This window comes from Cuculus canorus, chromosome 19, assembly GCF_017976375.1.
Source record: "Cuculus canorus isolate bCucCan1 chromosome 19, bCucCan1.pri, whole genome shotgun sequence".
NCBI lineage: Eukaryota > Metazoa > Chordata > Aves > Cuculiformes > Cuculidae > Cuculus > Cuculus canorus.
In genome coordinates, this window is record NC_071419.1 from 8,858,147 (window position 1) to 8,873,150 (window position 15,004).

The 15,004-nt window shown below is 44.4% G+C and overlaps 1 protein-coding gene across 1 annotated transcript in view; it reads right to left on the reverse strand.

The window, feature by feature from the left end:
* Positions 1-15,004, reverse strand: part of PAPPA (pappalysin 1) — a 183,923-nt gene that overhangs the window by 33,385 nt on the left and 135,534 nt on the right. The window contains exons 14-17 of the mRNA XM_009569421.2: positions 10,896-11,064; positions 4,155-4,338; positions 1,360-1,570; positions 585-756 (exon numbers count right to left, since the gene is read on the reverse strand). Coding sequence (XP_009567716.2) covers positions 585-756; positions 1,360-1,570; positions 4,155-4,338; positions 10,896-11,064 — 736 coding nt within the window. The remainder of the gene's footprint in view (positions 1-584; positions 757-1,359; positions 1,571-4,154; positions 4,339-10,895; positions 11,065-15,004) is intronic.

The window sequence follows — 15,004 nt, forward strand, 5'->3', positions numbered from 1 at the left end:
TGATTTATGCCGGTTGAGGATCTGACCCTCGATGCCAAATGACACTTTCACAGCCAGAAAAACATGAAAGTTTAGAGACAGTTCCCCTGAATAGTTGTAATTCATATAAAGGGCATTATCATATGGAACACATACACCTAATGATAATGAGGAAAAGAATTGGAGAGAAAAGCAAGGTAAAAACGGAATGAAGAAACAGGACACAGATGGGTAACTCATACCCTATTTACTTCCATTCGTTACTCCATATTTCCTAGCTAGATCACTGAGCCACTGAGGCAGATTTTTCAGTCAGTTGTTGTCTGGAAAACAGTAAGTCATTCACTGCTAGTCCTCTACGGGTAATAGTTAATGCCATTGCTGCTGTTATAAAAGTAATATTTCCAGGCTCTTGGCAGTAACCCTCTCCTTCTACTTTAATTATGTATTTCCCTTCTCCATTTCTTTGTCTCTGGTCTCAGTAAAGCTCAATGGCACTTGGCCCTTCCAAGATCAGGGTGCTTGCAGAACACAGGATAAAACCTTTCTATGAGTTTCTCAGCCAGCTTTTATGGGCTGAGATTATTTGGATAAGAGAGACTCACCGACTGACTGTCATCATCTTCGCACTTGATCCGGCACTCGCTGTTGAACTGGAAGCCGTTAGAGCACTGGTAGAGCCCATGGAACTTGGAAGGCGGAGGGTCGCAGGTAACGGGCACGCAAGCGCCTGGCAGCCACGTGCCGTCTTGTGTGCATTGGATCTTAAAAGCTCGCCTTTCCATGCAGAGAAAAACGAGACCATTTAGTGAGCGGCTGAGTCAGCTAAGAGCCTCTACAGCCTCTGAGCTCTGCTAGCAAGTTGAAGGGGATGGGTGTGCTTGAGCTTTTAACACTTGGGGAACAAGCCGTGAATCTGCGTCATGAGGTCTCTGAGCAAAAATAATGATTATTTGCAAAGCCAACATTTAGCCGCCCAGCCTAAACTCCTCTTTCAGCCTTGGATGCATCTCCCAAAAACTCCACTTCCCAGGCTTGCGGGCTGTGGTTGGCTTGAAGTGGGTTTGTGCAGAGTCAAAAGTATACGATAGCACTAACCCTTTCCTGCAGAGTTTCAAAGGGAACTCCCCAGGCTGCATATCAAAGGGGTATTTCTAGGGTAAGGTCTGTTTTTCAGGCACTAGATGGATTTTCAAAGAGGCCTAAGTGAGCTAAGTGCCTAAATCCCCTTGAAACTGCACAAGTATCTACATGAAGGAATTGCTGATATTCCCTATGACACACACAATCTGTTATAAACAGCCCATCCTTTTCCCAAAATCATTTTAACTGATGCCTTTCTGAATCATGCTGACTGCATGGCATTACTTTTTCACGTACTTTCTTGCTTTTCTGGAGGATCCAGGGACATGGTAACCCGGTTTGCATTTGTATTTGCAAAACGAGCCCACTTTGTGCTTATTTTCTCGGCAACGAGTGGTCTGGAGATCTGCATTAGGGACAATGGAGGGTGCCCGACACATCAGCTCACACAGGGCCTCTGGAAAGGACCACAGCCCATCCTCCATGCAGGTCAAGTTGCTGTTGTTTCCTGAGAAGAAGAGTGAGCAAAGTTAACAACGTTCAGTACGACTGGTTTTGGTTGTTTTTAACTGTTGTTACACCCATAATATATGAAAAGCCATGTCAGTTGGTTTGAAAATTCATCTGTGCTTGTCCTACGCGTTTTCTCTTTCTAGATAGTAGCATTAAATCATTAAGGACTCTGTTTCTGGACGACAAGTAGACAAGTGCTTATTTCAGAAAATGCTATAGGATAGGGGAAATGCATTCATTGGCTTTGTAATCTTTTATATTTCTCTTCCTTATTTTGTTCTTTTCTGAAAGGAAGCTGGCTTCATACATCAACGCCCTCCTCTCCGAAGTCATAGCGTTAACAGAAGGTTTGGTGCCATTACATTCTTCATTCTGCTTCTGTATAACATCTTTTCCCTGAATCTGTCTTTTTTATTTCAATTTTGAGCCTTTTGGAGCAGCATCTGTTAGTATTAGAGTCACCACTCCAACACAATGAGGAGCCATCCTCAGCTGGGGACTTTCAGTCCTCGGGGACTACTGTGATAAATACAATTCACAATAATCATTACAGACTCATTTTCCTTAGGAAGCTTTCTTGGCCAGCACCTCAAAGGTAAAAGGTACAATAGATCTATTTGCCTCTGCTATGACCTACTTGACTTCAGAAGGTTAAGCTAAAAGTAGCCTAGTCTCAGTATATTTTACATTCTTTGTTATTTTATACTGTATGTTGAAAAGGAATAAGCTTTTCCTAAGAAACAAAGCACAGCTATGAGCCACTAACCCTTCAAAAATCCCTAATACTCTATTGAAATCCCTGAGCATTGCTGCAGGAACTCTACTCAAGCTACAAGGCATATTTTCAACAGTAAGCCAACTTCGGAGTTATCCAAAATAATACTGACAAACTGCTAACCCCATAGCAATGCCATCTCTCTGAGAGGGAAGGAAGAGAGCCCGGGTATGAGGCTGGAATTCAAAGAAGAAGAAAACAAAAGGCTCTGGAGGGCTCAGGAAGGTATGTGGAGGAGCCTTCCTGCCCTATCCACAAAGATAAGAGGAGCTGCATTAAATCAGCCCTGGCTTTCTCTCCCCCCTCCCCAACTGCAGATGATTGCAGAGGTATTTTGTGCAAAAGTGAGCTCTTTTCTAGAGCACCAGCGTGCTCCTCTGCTCTGACTCATGCAGCAGCTCTGCAGACCAGCCGTGGTGATATCATACTTGCCACTGTAAAGTGATAAGCTGTGACATTACCAACAGTGGCTGTCATGACGTCAGTGATTGAATTAGGCATGAGTCATTCGAACAGCATTCTCCAGAAGCTTAGTGGCGAGATCTATTAGTCATCACCGATGGCTGTACACCAAATGGTGCCTTTACCTCACAGAGTTCCTGGACAAAAGGGAAGTGATGCTACACACCACGGCTTCACCCCATGACCTGGAGATTGGTTATCACCCCTCCAGCTACCCCCACTGGAGTCATCTGCGGAAGCTCTTGTTGGTCATGATGAGTATCACTATTTGCACTGCTCCTTCAAAAAAAACGGCAGGCATTTTCCATGAAAGAACACCTATTATTGAAGAAGTCATGTCTCCATGAACAGAAAAAGTGAATTCTTTGATAAAATTTCTACTTCGGTCAGTGTATTGGCACTGTGTGTTGCCCACTTACAACTCTCCTAATTCTGAGTTAAAAGAACTAAGCCATTTGGTTACATACGAAGAAATGAACATATGAAATGAACTTCACATGCCTCTTCTGGGATTAGCAGTGAATCCTAGCAGAAGATGTGATACCACATGTACAAAAAAAGCTTATGCAGCATTTGTACCTGCGTCGGCAACAGCAGTTACGATTCCTCCACTGCAAGATGACAAGCTAAATTGGCCCTAGTGTTCCTTCAAATTAACAAAGGTATCTTCTTTTGTTTCCTGAGGATCAGCTCAAAAAGGTAATGTGCCAGTGAGATGAATGGTCAACACTGCTGAGAACGTGATGGGGAAGTTACCAGCAAAGCAGCAGGGAAGAAAATGGGAGAGAAAAGGAAAGAAGGCAGTGGAGTGTGTTACTTATAAAAATTGTAGAGACTCTCAAACAAGAAGATGAGAGAAAGGTCAGAGGTAGAGCAAGATGAGTGTGGAGAAGGACAGAGGTGACGGGTGGATTAGGGAAAAAGGAAAAACAGTGATGGGGAACGGTGCAACTGGGATATGAGACTTATAGTCCTCTCTTGCCTTTCCTAATACATGAGAGACAGACACAGAAAGCAGAGAAGGAATGAGAAAGAAGATGAGAGAGTTCAGTTTGATTTATCCCCATGACTTTTCCATGTTTTGGTTGTATGGAAGCAATATTCACCGTCATTACTGCCTGGCCAGCCGTGATCAAGGAAAGGTCAAAGAAAGGTAATGGAGAGACACAAAGGAACTTAACTTCTAATAAAAATAAACCTTCCCATAGACTCTCATAATTCTTCATACTTAAAATATCATGAGTAACTCTAAAACAACAGCAACAGAAACATATATTACAAGAAGCCATCTGTGTTAGCTGTGCAGTTACCCCCAGGTCATTGCACAGACACCTTCCAATACCTTTCAGAAGAGCAGGAGGTCGGCAAGCGAAGGAACATTTCTTGCCAAAGGTGGTCCCCTCGCTGCAGTTGAAGGTGGCTGGGTAGACATGGTACTGGTCTGGAATACCGCAGTCCACGGGCTCACAGGTCACCTGCTTGTTCCACTTCCCGTCTGTGCAAGTCATGGTGATGCTGGACTCCATCTGGAAAAAGACACATGCCTACAGCCACCACAGCCAGCAAGGGAGAGATCAAACTCATTTCAAGCCTAATGACAGCCCTTATTTTGACTCACAAGTTAAACAAAACTGGGCTTGATCACCACCATCATCATGTAGACAGTAGCTACTAGAAACGCCAAAGTGGTGTCAGAAAAACAGGATGCATTTCTGCCACCTCTGAGGTGAGATGCTGAAGTGCCTCACTGTAAAGAGTGGAGCATTACAAATAATCCAAACTCTTGTCTACATCGACCCCTGAGACAAGCCGGGAAGCCTGCTGCTCTGCCCTGTGATCAGAAAGTGGGCGAGCTGAAGTTATTCGGAGTTGACAGTTATCCCCGATCTCCACCACCTTTGGAGTGACACTGCCACTCCAAGGGGATCCTCATGTGTTTTTGAGTAGTCAATATCACTCTTGGGTTTGAAGTAAAAGCCAGCCTGACATGAACCCATTTGGGACTCCCATCTAAGGCTCTCAGAAGAAATTTCGCATCATCCTTGGACTGGGGTACCAAGCGAGATGGCCCGGGCTATGTCAGTGTTGTATTCAGATACTGACAGCTGCTCTTATGGCTTCTACTGGCAGAGCTCCCTGAGGCTCCAAATGAAATGAGGGCCCTGCTGTCCTGGCACCAGGGACATGCACGCCAGAGAGACAGACTTTGTCCTGGGGCAGTTTGTGATAGACAGACTCAAGAGCGTCCTACCCATACAGTCACTTGGCACTTGGTCCAGAAAATCACAAGAAGAGAGGTCAAATACAGAGTCAGTGCCTGTGCTCTGACTTCCCTGGTGTCACTCTACCATCGTAGCCACACAGAAACTATGCTTCTAGGGATTGAGGAGTAAGCCAAACAATGCAGCAGATTGAAATCCTGAAGTGCTAAGGAGAGAGAAAAAGAAAAGGGGGAGACATAAAGGAGCCATCCGTCCAAAGCTAAGATGAAGAATTTATTGGGTGACCACAGGACAAACAGATGTTGGCAAAGAGAACAGAATAAACAACATATCCACATTCTAATTAAAAAGGGGAAATTATTAAAGTGATGAATTTGAAACTAGGACTATTCCTTGCATACCAGAATAAAGAGAGGGACAGAAGAAAAAGAAGTGTGAGAAACCCAGACACGAGAAGGGGAAGGTACTGGCGAGGAATCTGACCAAGCAGTGCAGCAGCAGTCCTCTGCCTCCAGGGAATATTTTATTCAGGGCTGGTACGCTCGCAGGAGATTTGCACCGCTGACCATTGATCTGGGTTTATAAAAGGAAGGGGAATTTTTCTAGCACACATCAAAGAGACCTGGATTCCCTTTTTGCAAAAACACCCTAATGGTTTCAACAGAAGTTCAGACCTGTCTCCCTTTGATATATGGTTGCATTCAGAATGGAAAAAGCAATCCCAGAGCTGAGAAACTGGACACTTCCCAAGTGGGCACAAACCCCCTTTTCTAGACTGTGGAGTTTATTTAAACAGGGACCGCTGTTGATGGAAAAAAATGTCTTTTCATCAAATTTAGAGTAGCACATTCTGGGATTCACGGAGCGGTCAGATGAAGTGACACCCGATGTTTTCATTCCCACCCATTTTGCTCCCCAGTGGCTATTAATTCTGCCTTTGTTGCTTATCAGAATATCCGCACCACTAAAAAGTATGCATATTTTGCAGACAGTTGGTGACTTGAAGGTGCCTCTGCTTACAGGAGGCTGTGTGATGTCCAGAGATGAAGGGATGATATAATGTATTTCCATGTCTTCAGAACGCATACACACACCAACATCACCACCAAATTTGCACTCCAGGCTGGGCTGCTCCAGTATTCAGCGAAGCCTCTATTTCCCTTAACAGATTTGATCATCAAATAACACTCCAGTACCGTGGCTGCTGGGCACCTCAATATCAGGAGGTTAAAAAGTAAAACCAAGCTACTGATGTCAGGGGCAATCCAAACGTTATCTTGCTGGATACACACTGAGCATAAGGAAGCTCTGTCAGTGACAGGAGATTCTACTCCAATAATTCAGTTATTATTGCTGGTGTGATCTCGTTTAGGAATGAATAACTGTTCTGACTAGCTGATACTGGCTGCTGAGACACAGTATGGTGCGCGAGGGAGTTTCTCTAATGACAGAGTTGCATATCAGAGATAGCTCTACATAAATAAATAGCGCATTTTCAGAATCCGGAGTTTAAAATACAAATTAAACTGGAAGCATATTCTGTGCATGACAGTGACATCTTATAGAAACGAGGTAAGACCGTTTTGCCCAGGCTACCTCCTGTGGGGTTGTTTTGTCTGCAGCCGTGGTCTTTGTTAGCAGAAAGCTGCCGGACACCACAGCCTGCTGGAAATGCAGCATGCCCGGGGTTACCTCTTCTTTAGAGGGATCCCTCGTTAGAGCTATGCTCCCACCACACTTCATTTCTGCCCCTATTCTAGACTTTGAAAAAAAAAAAAAAGTCTCTACACATTTTCGTTTCTGAGTTTTCCCCTTCATGGTATTTTTCACAACAAAACCATGAACCAAATCCAGAAGAGTCACCTTCTCCCAGACCTGTATGGCTTTTCCTCTTCCTGGCACATTGGCAAGACCATTCCCATGCTGAGAAGCTGTTGCTATGTGGGTAAGACGTTGGCTTCTCAGCTTTTTCCAGTAATCTGTTCCACACTTTGTATGATGGAAGCTGAGATTTTCAAGGTAGGACATAATAACGGCACATTTTACAGCATGGCTATCATATCATCACTTCAAGCAATAGGAACACCTGCATTTCTGCAGCAGAACATAACAGAGATCATTCCCTGCAAAGGAGACAAAGACTTTGGGTTTGACTGAAAGCACAGAGGACAACCCTATCCTGGAAATTATTGCAGATGCCATCCACCAGCTGTCAGCTCCTCCCTCTTGCAATGTCCCACCTGCAGGTGGGATCATGACAGTAGTCAGGGACAGGACCCTGGGCTGCTGAGCAGGAGCTCAGCTCTCTCCAGCACCACATCTCACATTGAGGGTATTTCCAATCGGCTCAGCCTGAGCAGAGCCGCCTTTGGATCCAGCATTGGGTCTTTGTGGCAGCATCTACGCCTGCCTTTGCAGCTCTCCCACCCGAAGCTGGAGCAGGCAAGTGCCTGTTTCGCCTGTCTGATCCGACAAGGTCACCCAGCTCACAGCAGCCCATACGAAGCGCTTGGCTTTCTCGTCTGGTTTATTAGCTGTCACTTTGGGCACTTTGTGCTGCTTTGACTGACATCACAGCAACCGCTTCCCTTTATGTCCTGCCTTCCAAAAGAAGCTTATGCAAGGAGGGAGGGTGGGAGAGGAGGAGAAAAGAGGAGGGGAAAAAAAAGGGCCTCCAAAGATACAGCGTGCAGTATAGCGAAGACGATGCAAACTTAAACAAATCTGGTGCCAGAAAGATTTGTTCCTCAGGAGTTACAACAGCTTGGGAGAATTCATGTCTCCTTCCTGCTGCCCAAGATCCCAGCCGGCTCCTTCTTCAAGCGATGCTTCACATGTGAAGTTTCCTCTCCTTAAAAATGAACAGCTGTGCCCTCCCCTCTAAGTGTTCTTCCACTTCTGCCCACTACTGTGCCTCTAATTGAACCCACATGAGCCGCGCTTTCTTTTCCTGGCATGATTGATGATGCCTTTGCACAACATTAGGGAGCTGCTGGGTTTTAAATAACACCTCTTGACCAGAGCAGCAGTGGTGGTAGCTTCAAGGAGAGATGACAACAAGTAACTGAATGAGTGGGGCTTTTGGTGAAGGACAAGGGGGAGGAAAGCAGTGAAAGACAAAGGGGGGAAAGGGAGAGAAGAGAAGAGAAGAAAGAGTTGTCAGGAGGGTGAGAAGAAATAGGAGGAAAATGAAAACATCCCGAGATCTTCTTTGTGAGAAAGATACACGAAGGATTTTGCTCCATCACTGTGTAAACTCTATTTTGTGTTGTTGTTGAGGATATGACAGCCCAAGAGTCTCTAAACAGCTCCACTTTTTTGTTATTTTCAAACAGCAAACAGTTTCTTCTCCTGCACGTAGTGCTGATGGGTTTAGGGTTTGGTGATTTTATGGAGTTTTAACAGAATTTGGGAATGGGAGCTTCTCAGAGAGCAGAGATAAATGAATTCTTTTTTGCCCTAAACCTGATTAAAATCGTGGCTTCAGAAGACACGGGGGCCAGAAAGTGCAGAAACTATTATGAAGATTTTCAAAGACCCCTCAGATGTAAAAGATTGATTTGAAATGTGACTTGTGCCCCTACACCTCTGAGGTGCTTTTGAAAATTTTGCTTTTAATTCTCTGTTCACCCTTTTTTTTTTTTTTTTCCTGCCTTTCAGTGAAACACAGAAGACAAATGCGGTTCAGATGCTAAAGCAGGGTGTTTTCACTGATCTGTCGATCATCTTCATAGGCATGCAGTGGTCATGGCCCACTGTCTGCTCTTTGAGACGCTGCACCCCACCTGAGCCTCCTTTCTACCCAAAAGTGTGAAACATTAACATGTGCAAAGCTACTGTCCCTCTTCTCTTCCTCATGCAGCCCCTGAGGCTGTCAGTTAAATGAGAAAAAAACAGCTTTAGACCCTCAAATCAGTCAATCAAACAAAATGTCCGACTAAATGACAACATTAAAACAACCAGCATCTTTGTGCAAGGTTCCTCAATCACAACACAAAGTCCCTCTGACCATAGATAACAATCCACATGCCCTATCTCATCTCCAAATGCTTGTGATCAGAAGGGGAGCTGAAGCTGGGAAGCAATTGTGGAAGGAGCACAATGAAATTCAACATAGCACAATACAAGGAATACAAACCATGGATTCCGGATTTTCTTGGATAATTCATTTCTTGCCTACACGTTCCACAAATTATGGATTTTAGCATTTAACACAAAGAAATTAAACAACAGTGAAAGAAACTGTCCATTCCTTTTCCACAGATCTCAAAGCACATGAATAAACTTTTAAAGCATGTGTTTAATGTGCTTAGCTGAACATGGATATCTTTAAGATGCTCCACTCCCTCCCTCATTTGAACAGTGAACGCGCAGCACTGAACAAAACAAAGCCATTGGCCTGAGGGGTTTTATCAGTGGAAAAAAGACAAGGAAGTGCAAGAGCAGACCAGGGTGAGAGGAAGGGTGTTGTAATAAGCAATGAATCACGTTAGCTAGGGGTGCTAAAATCCTCCACTCTTGTCATGTGAGTCTGATCAAGGCTCTGTAACCAAACTTCTCAGAGCAAAACCATAGACAGTTGGCTGAGCCTCCCCCAAAAGGTATTTCTTGCGTTTCAGTAACACAGCTCTGGTGAAACACATTTAGCTGTTTTGTTTGGTTTGGGATTCCTGTGTGCTCAATGTACAGAGCCCTTCCAAATATTGCCTGGTTCAGCCATTCAGGCTCGTTCGAGAACGTGTTTTCTGTCCTGTAAAAATGCTCAGCTGGAGCTGGGGTTCTGGTGCTGATGCCAATTAGGATGGAAGAGGCCCAGCTTGCAGGGTCCTGTATTTGTTTTGTAATTGAGTTGAAAGGGCTGACTCATTCCCCTCCACTCTGTCTCCCCCTCTGCGAGCTTATGAAGAACACAATATTACACAAACCCAAGCAGGCTGCTGAGCGGGGCTGCCTGCCCCCAGCTCTCCCCGGCCCCATCTGTCTGTGCTGCCCCACAACACAACGGCGAGAAGGTGCCGATGGGGGAAGCCACCATCTCGTCATGCTCATCGGACCCGGCAGCATCAGAGATGAGAGTACAAACTGGGCTGCCTGCCCTGCACCCGTGTACCCCACGCACCCCACTCCCAGCAGCGTGCTGAGCCTGGGGCGTGCTGCACATACACCTCGTCCACCTACCCCAGCACGAAGGACCTGTGGTTTAAAGAAATTAATGTTTAATTAATTTAAAAATGTTTAAAGAAATTAATAACTTTCCTCGATGTCCCACTCACTGCATCAGGACATGCTGCTTTTCTAGAGCTGGATTATTAATGCATGGCTTAAAGAAGATGGGGAGCACTCCCTGGCCCACTAGGGGAGGTTTTCATTGCTTTGGAAGCAAAAAGGTTTAAGGTGTTTTCTCCACTCCCTTGAAAATGTGTGTTTCTGTAGTGCCAGGATGCAGATGGACTGAAACGCTGCAAAGGAGTTAAGGCATTGTTAGCCTCAACCTGAGGAATAAAAATGAGATATTTTGGCTAGAAATTGGTCGTGCAAAAACCCAAAAACTCCACTCCCCCAAAAAACAACCCAAGAAACAATGGCTGAGTAGAGCCAGTGAGATCAGAGAAGGCCTGAACACATATTTGAATGTTTTGGGTTGAAAATTTCTAGATTTGGGGCACATCTGAGCTTTGCTCACTGTCAGTACCTCTTCCTACAGAGTCAGATAGCTCTTATTCTGATGAGAATTTTTTGCATAAGGCCTTGTCCCCAGTCTGAGCTGAGATTTGGGGTTTCAGGCTGGGTGATTTCTCAATTTCTCCACATCTATTTGTTCATCCCTGTTTTGTGGCTTATACAAAACCAGCAGAACAAACCTGGCTCTTGCTGAGATCATCGTCTCGGTGGACTTGCAAAATGTAGCCTCTCTTGCAGCTGACATTGCACTGGGCACCGTTGTACCACCCGCCACCGGTGCAGTTCAGCAGCGCGTTCTCTATTTCCAGCTTCTGGCAATCAGTGGCTTCACAGGAGTAGTGAACACAGCTAGGTGGGAGACAAGAAGTGGTATTTTTATTCAACTGATTTAATTCATTTCACTAGGGCAAGCGCGTCTGACTGACAGGCTCATCATGAGGCTTTGAGCACCCTGATCCAGTGGGAGGTGTCCGTGCCCATGGCAGGGGGGTTGGAACTGGATGATGTTTAAGATCCCTTCCAACCCAAATCATTCTATGATTCTATCACCTGTCAGACAGCAGGTACCCAGTCGGCCTACTGAACCCAACTTGGCAAAAGGCTCCTCAGTGAGGAGTGCACCCTCTGGTTGTGTCTTCTGAAGGACAGGGATGGTGGTAATGGTGATGACAGTGAAAGCAAATTACAGCTCTTGTGGCAAAAGGGAAGAACCTGCCTATTCTGCAGAATTCCTTTCTGTTCCGCAGCATTTGCAGAGGAGAAACAACACGGAGAAAGTACACTGTGGCCTTCCTACTCCTGTGTCAACACGCACTCATCCATCCCACAAGAGCATTCTCCCTCAAAAAGCAGTTCTTCCGCCCCATCCAATTTTAAATCTCTGCCGAGTACAGGAGTGCCTGATGTTGCGAGTGATAAGCGTACATGTGCGTACATGTCAGGAGGGGTTTCTGCGATAGACACTCTTATCTCTGAGAAACTCGATTGAAATCAACACATTCATTTTATTCCACTTCACGAGGAACACCAAACATCAGCTGTGTAGCTGTGTTGATAAGCCCTTATCAAGCTCAGCAGCACGCTGTCATTTCAGATCTCTCCAGATGCTGTCCTGCCATCCATAAAATCTTTCCCTGGCCGGAAACTCTCTGCTCTCTCTACAGTGAATTATTGTAACATTTAGCACAACTTGTAAAAAGAGTCTTTTGTTTTATTTTTGCATACACGGAATAAATGTCTGGTTGACACAAAATCTTTCACCATCTCTGATGACCTGAGTCAAACATGTTCAAATGTGAGCATGGGGCAGTCCCTCAGCTAAAGGGCAATGAAAACGCTGAGACTCTTAAAGCACGTGGAAAGATGTTTTGCTGGATTAGAGACAAAATTTCTGAGGTTAAGGGGTCCTACAAGGCAATATGCCTCTGCTGAAGTTCAAACTGAATCCAAATTAAATACAGTTAAACTAATCCCGAGGAGGGAAAACCTTGACTGATTTCACCATCTACATGGCTGGGGAAGAACCTGAAGCACAAAGTTATAGAAAGAAGGGAAAGCAATGCATCAATACACATATTTTGAAAAGGATTACAAGCAAGCTATTCCTGTCTCCTAGAAAAAGGGTTAACAGCCACCAAAACATCACCCACCTCAGTAAACACAGGACTTAGCATGTACATAGTGTTTTGCTGTATTCAAAGCACTGTGCAGACATTATCTAATTAATTTTCATGACACCCCTGTGAGACACCTGGGCTGGTATTGTTATCCCCATGTTACTGATAGAGAAACACCATCTGCACATGTCTCTGCTGAGCTCTACATCAGATTAAACGACAGTATTATGTACCTCCACAACTCATTTCTCTTTCCCAGACTAGTGCTATATGGGAAGTGCCCACTGCTTGTGATTTAAGGTTACTTGTTCAGTGGCAGCTTTTCCCTGGAGTGCGATGAGCCATAAACAACTTCTACATTCAGAAAGATCTTATTTCCTCATTGTGCACAAAATAATACTGCTGGCAGGACCGAGGAAGGAGAATTCCACTTTTTCATTGGCCAACTCAATACCCTTGTACACAACAAACAACACTACCACAGTGTTGCTCATTGCTTCCGTAGAACAGATGATCCTATGCCAGAGATGACCTGCATAGAGTGCGCCTGCCTTCAGGTAGGTTCCCCTCCCTCCCATGCTAAGAGTTTCATGAATGTTTTCCATCACTGCAACAAACAGCATAACATACGAATCTAAACTGCCCTTGATTTCCCTTTGCACCAATCAGTAAGGCTGTGGATGAGATGGTGGAAGAACAAGTGGACAGTATATCCTAGCGTCTATATCCTCATAGACGCATAGCAGCACCCTACAATCGACCTCACAGCACTGCTAGTTGAGTAAGTCGGCAATTAACATCAGCAAGAATATCTGAACATGGATGTTGAGTGAGAGCGTAAATGATGAAAGACGTCTGCGGGGAGACCTTAGAGCGATCTTCCAGTACCTGAAGGGGCTACAAGAAAGCTGGGGAGGGAGCCATGTCCCACATACACCTACACATGAAGCCTAACTGTCACTTTGCTCCCCTCTCTTTTTCAAAGGGTAAGGCTGCACTATGAGTTCGTCCCGTGCCAGGGCTCCAGCGAGAAGGAAGTTGACTCATTGAGGAAAGAAGCGAGCACCATTGCCAAGTCATTCTCAGAAGCACATAATGTGAACCTTGACTGCCCATTGCAAAATGCCTGCAAAATCTGAAAAACTTTTACACTATATTGGAAAAATAAAATAATAGCAGACCTATTTAATTTAATAACTCACTTGAATCAATGCGCTACACAACAATGTAGCACTGAATTCAGCCTTGAATGGCTTCAGAGAGAAGGATGAGCCTAAGAAAACCTTTGCAATTTGCACAAAGGGAAATCTGGAGGAACGTGGCCGCAGTAAGTGGCATCGCTTTTCATTTCCATCAATGTAAAGGAGAAAAAGAATCTAGTTTCTTGAGTTCATATCAGGACACCAGATGAGCAAGCTTGGGCTTAAAAGTCCTACAGAACTGAAACGCCACAGACAAAGGCATTAAGAAATACTTATTGTGATGTTCTTCTTTCTGTTTACAAGTCCCCTTGTGGTCTTCTTAAATGGCCAGGGAACATTTTTAGCCACCCCCTCCAGGCTCCAGATTATGCCTCGGTTAGCAGATCATCTGGGCAGCTCTCTCTGTCTGTAACTCTATATGAATGACTTCAGTGACAAACAATACAACCATTCACTTTTTGTAAAAAAACAACCACCGCCACCAAATGTTTCCAATTTAAATATTTCTGGTTCTCTAGCTACTGGTTCCAATTTGGTATCAGCTACTGTCAGCCATAAATCCCAATGAATTTTGAAGTCATGATCCTGAATTGAATTCTGCAAATGGAGAATTAAGAAGGGGAAATTCATATTTCCAAGTAGGAAATTCAAAGAAACTATCACATCCATATTGCAGAACTGTGGATTACAGAATCTCTTGCACGAGAGCTGCCGTTTAACAGCGGTTAATCATCACATGCTCCAGAAACTACGCATTCCTCAGGTAAGGAACAACATAGAGTATCTGAGATTGAAATCACTTCTACTTTAATGTTATAATAATAACATAATAATAATAAATAATGCTTATTTCATTTTCTTGCAATCAATGTTGAGTGACTTCATCAAAACTGCCTGTTTCAAATCATCCCAGGTCTAACTCCCAAATGCACCTGGGAATTGCTTGCCAGAGCATGAGCTAGTCTAGACAAAAGCTATACAAGGGACCTAAAGACCACTCTAATGATTTACTGATAACCAATAAGTGTCAGTGCCTGCGATATTCCTTGGCTGTTTACTTTATCATGTCCACCTCAGGGTTCCCATGTTCCTATTCTTGTCCTGTATGATCTCCTAAAGCAACATTTTCACACCAAGGTGTGCGCAAGGAGCAGTGGATTTCCTGTATACAATCCACTGCCTGCAGCATGTTAAAAATACAGACCAAGGCAGAGTGTTTCAGTGATGTAAAAAGCCCTGAACTGAGTCAGCTTCACATGTAGGCTCAAGTTCTGAGCCAGTTCTTACTTTCTTCGAATCCATTCTGCCCATCCCTAATCTAAATGAGCTCAGTCATTAGCCTCTAAATCTTTATTTCTCTGTGCCAATATTGGCCTCAATTCAGCGAGGCACTTAAATATGTGCTTAACTTCAAAAGCACAGTTAAGTCCCACTGATAGATTTGACTACAGGGGATGCGTGCAAATAGCC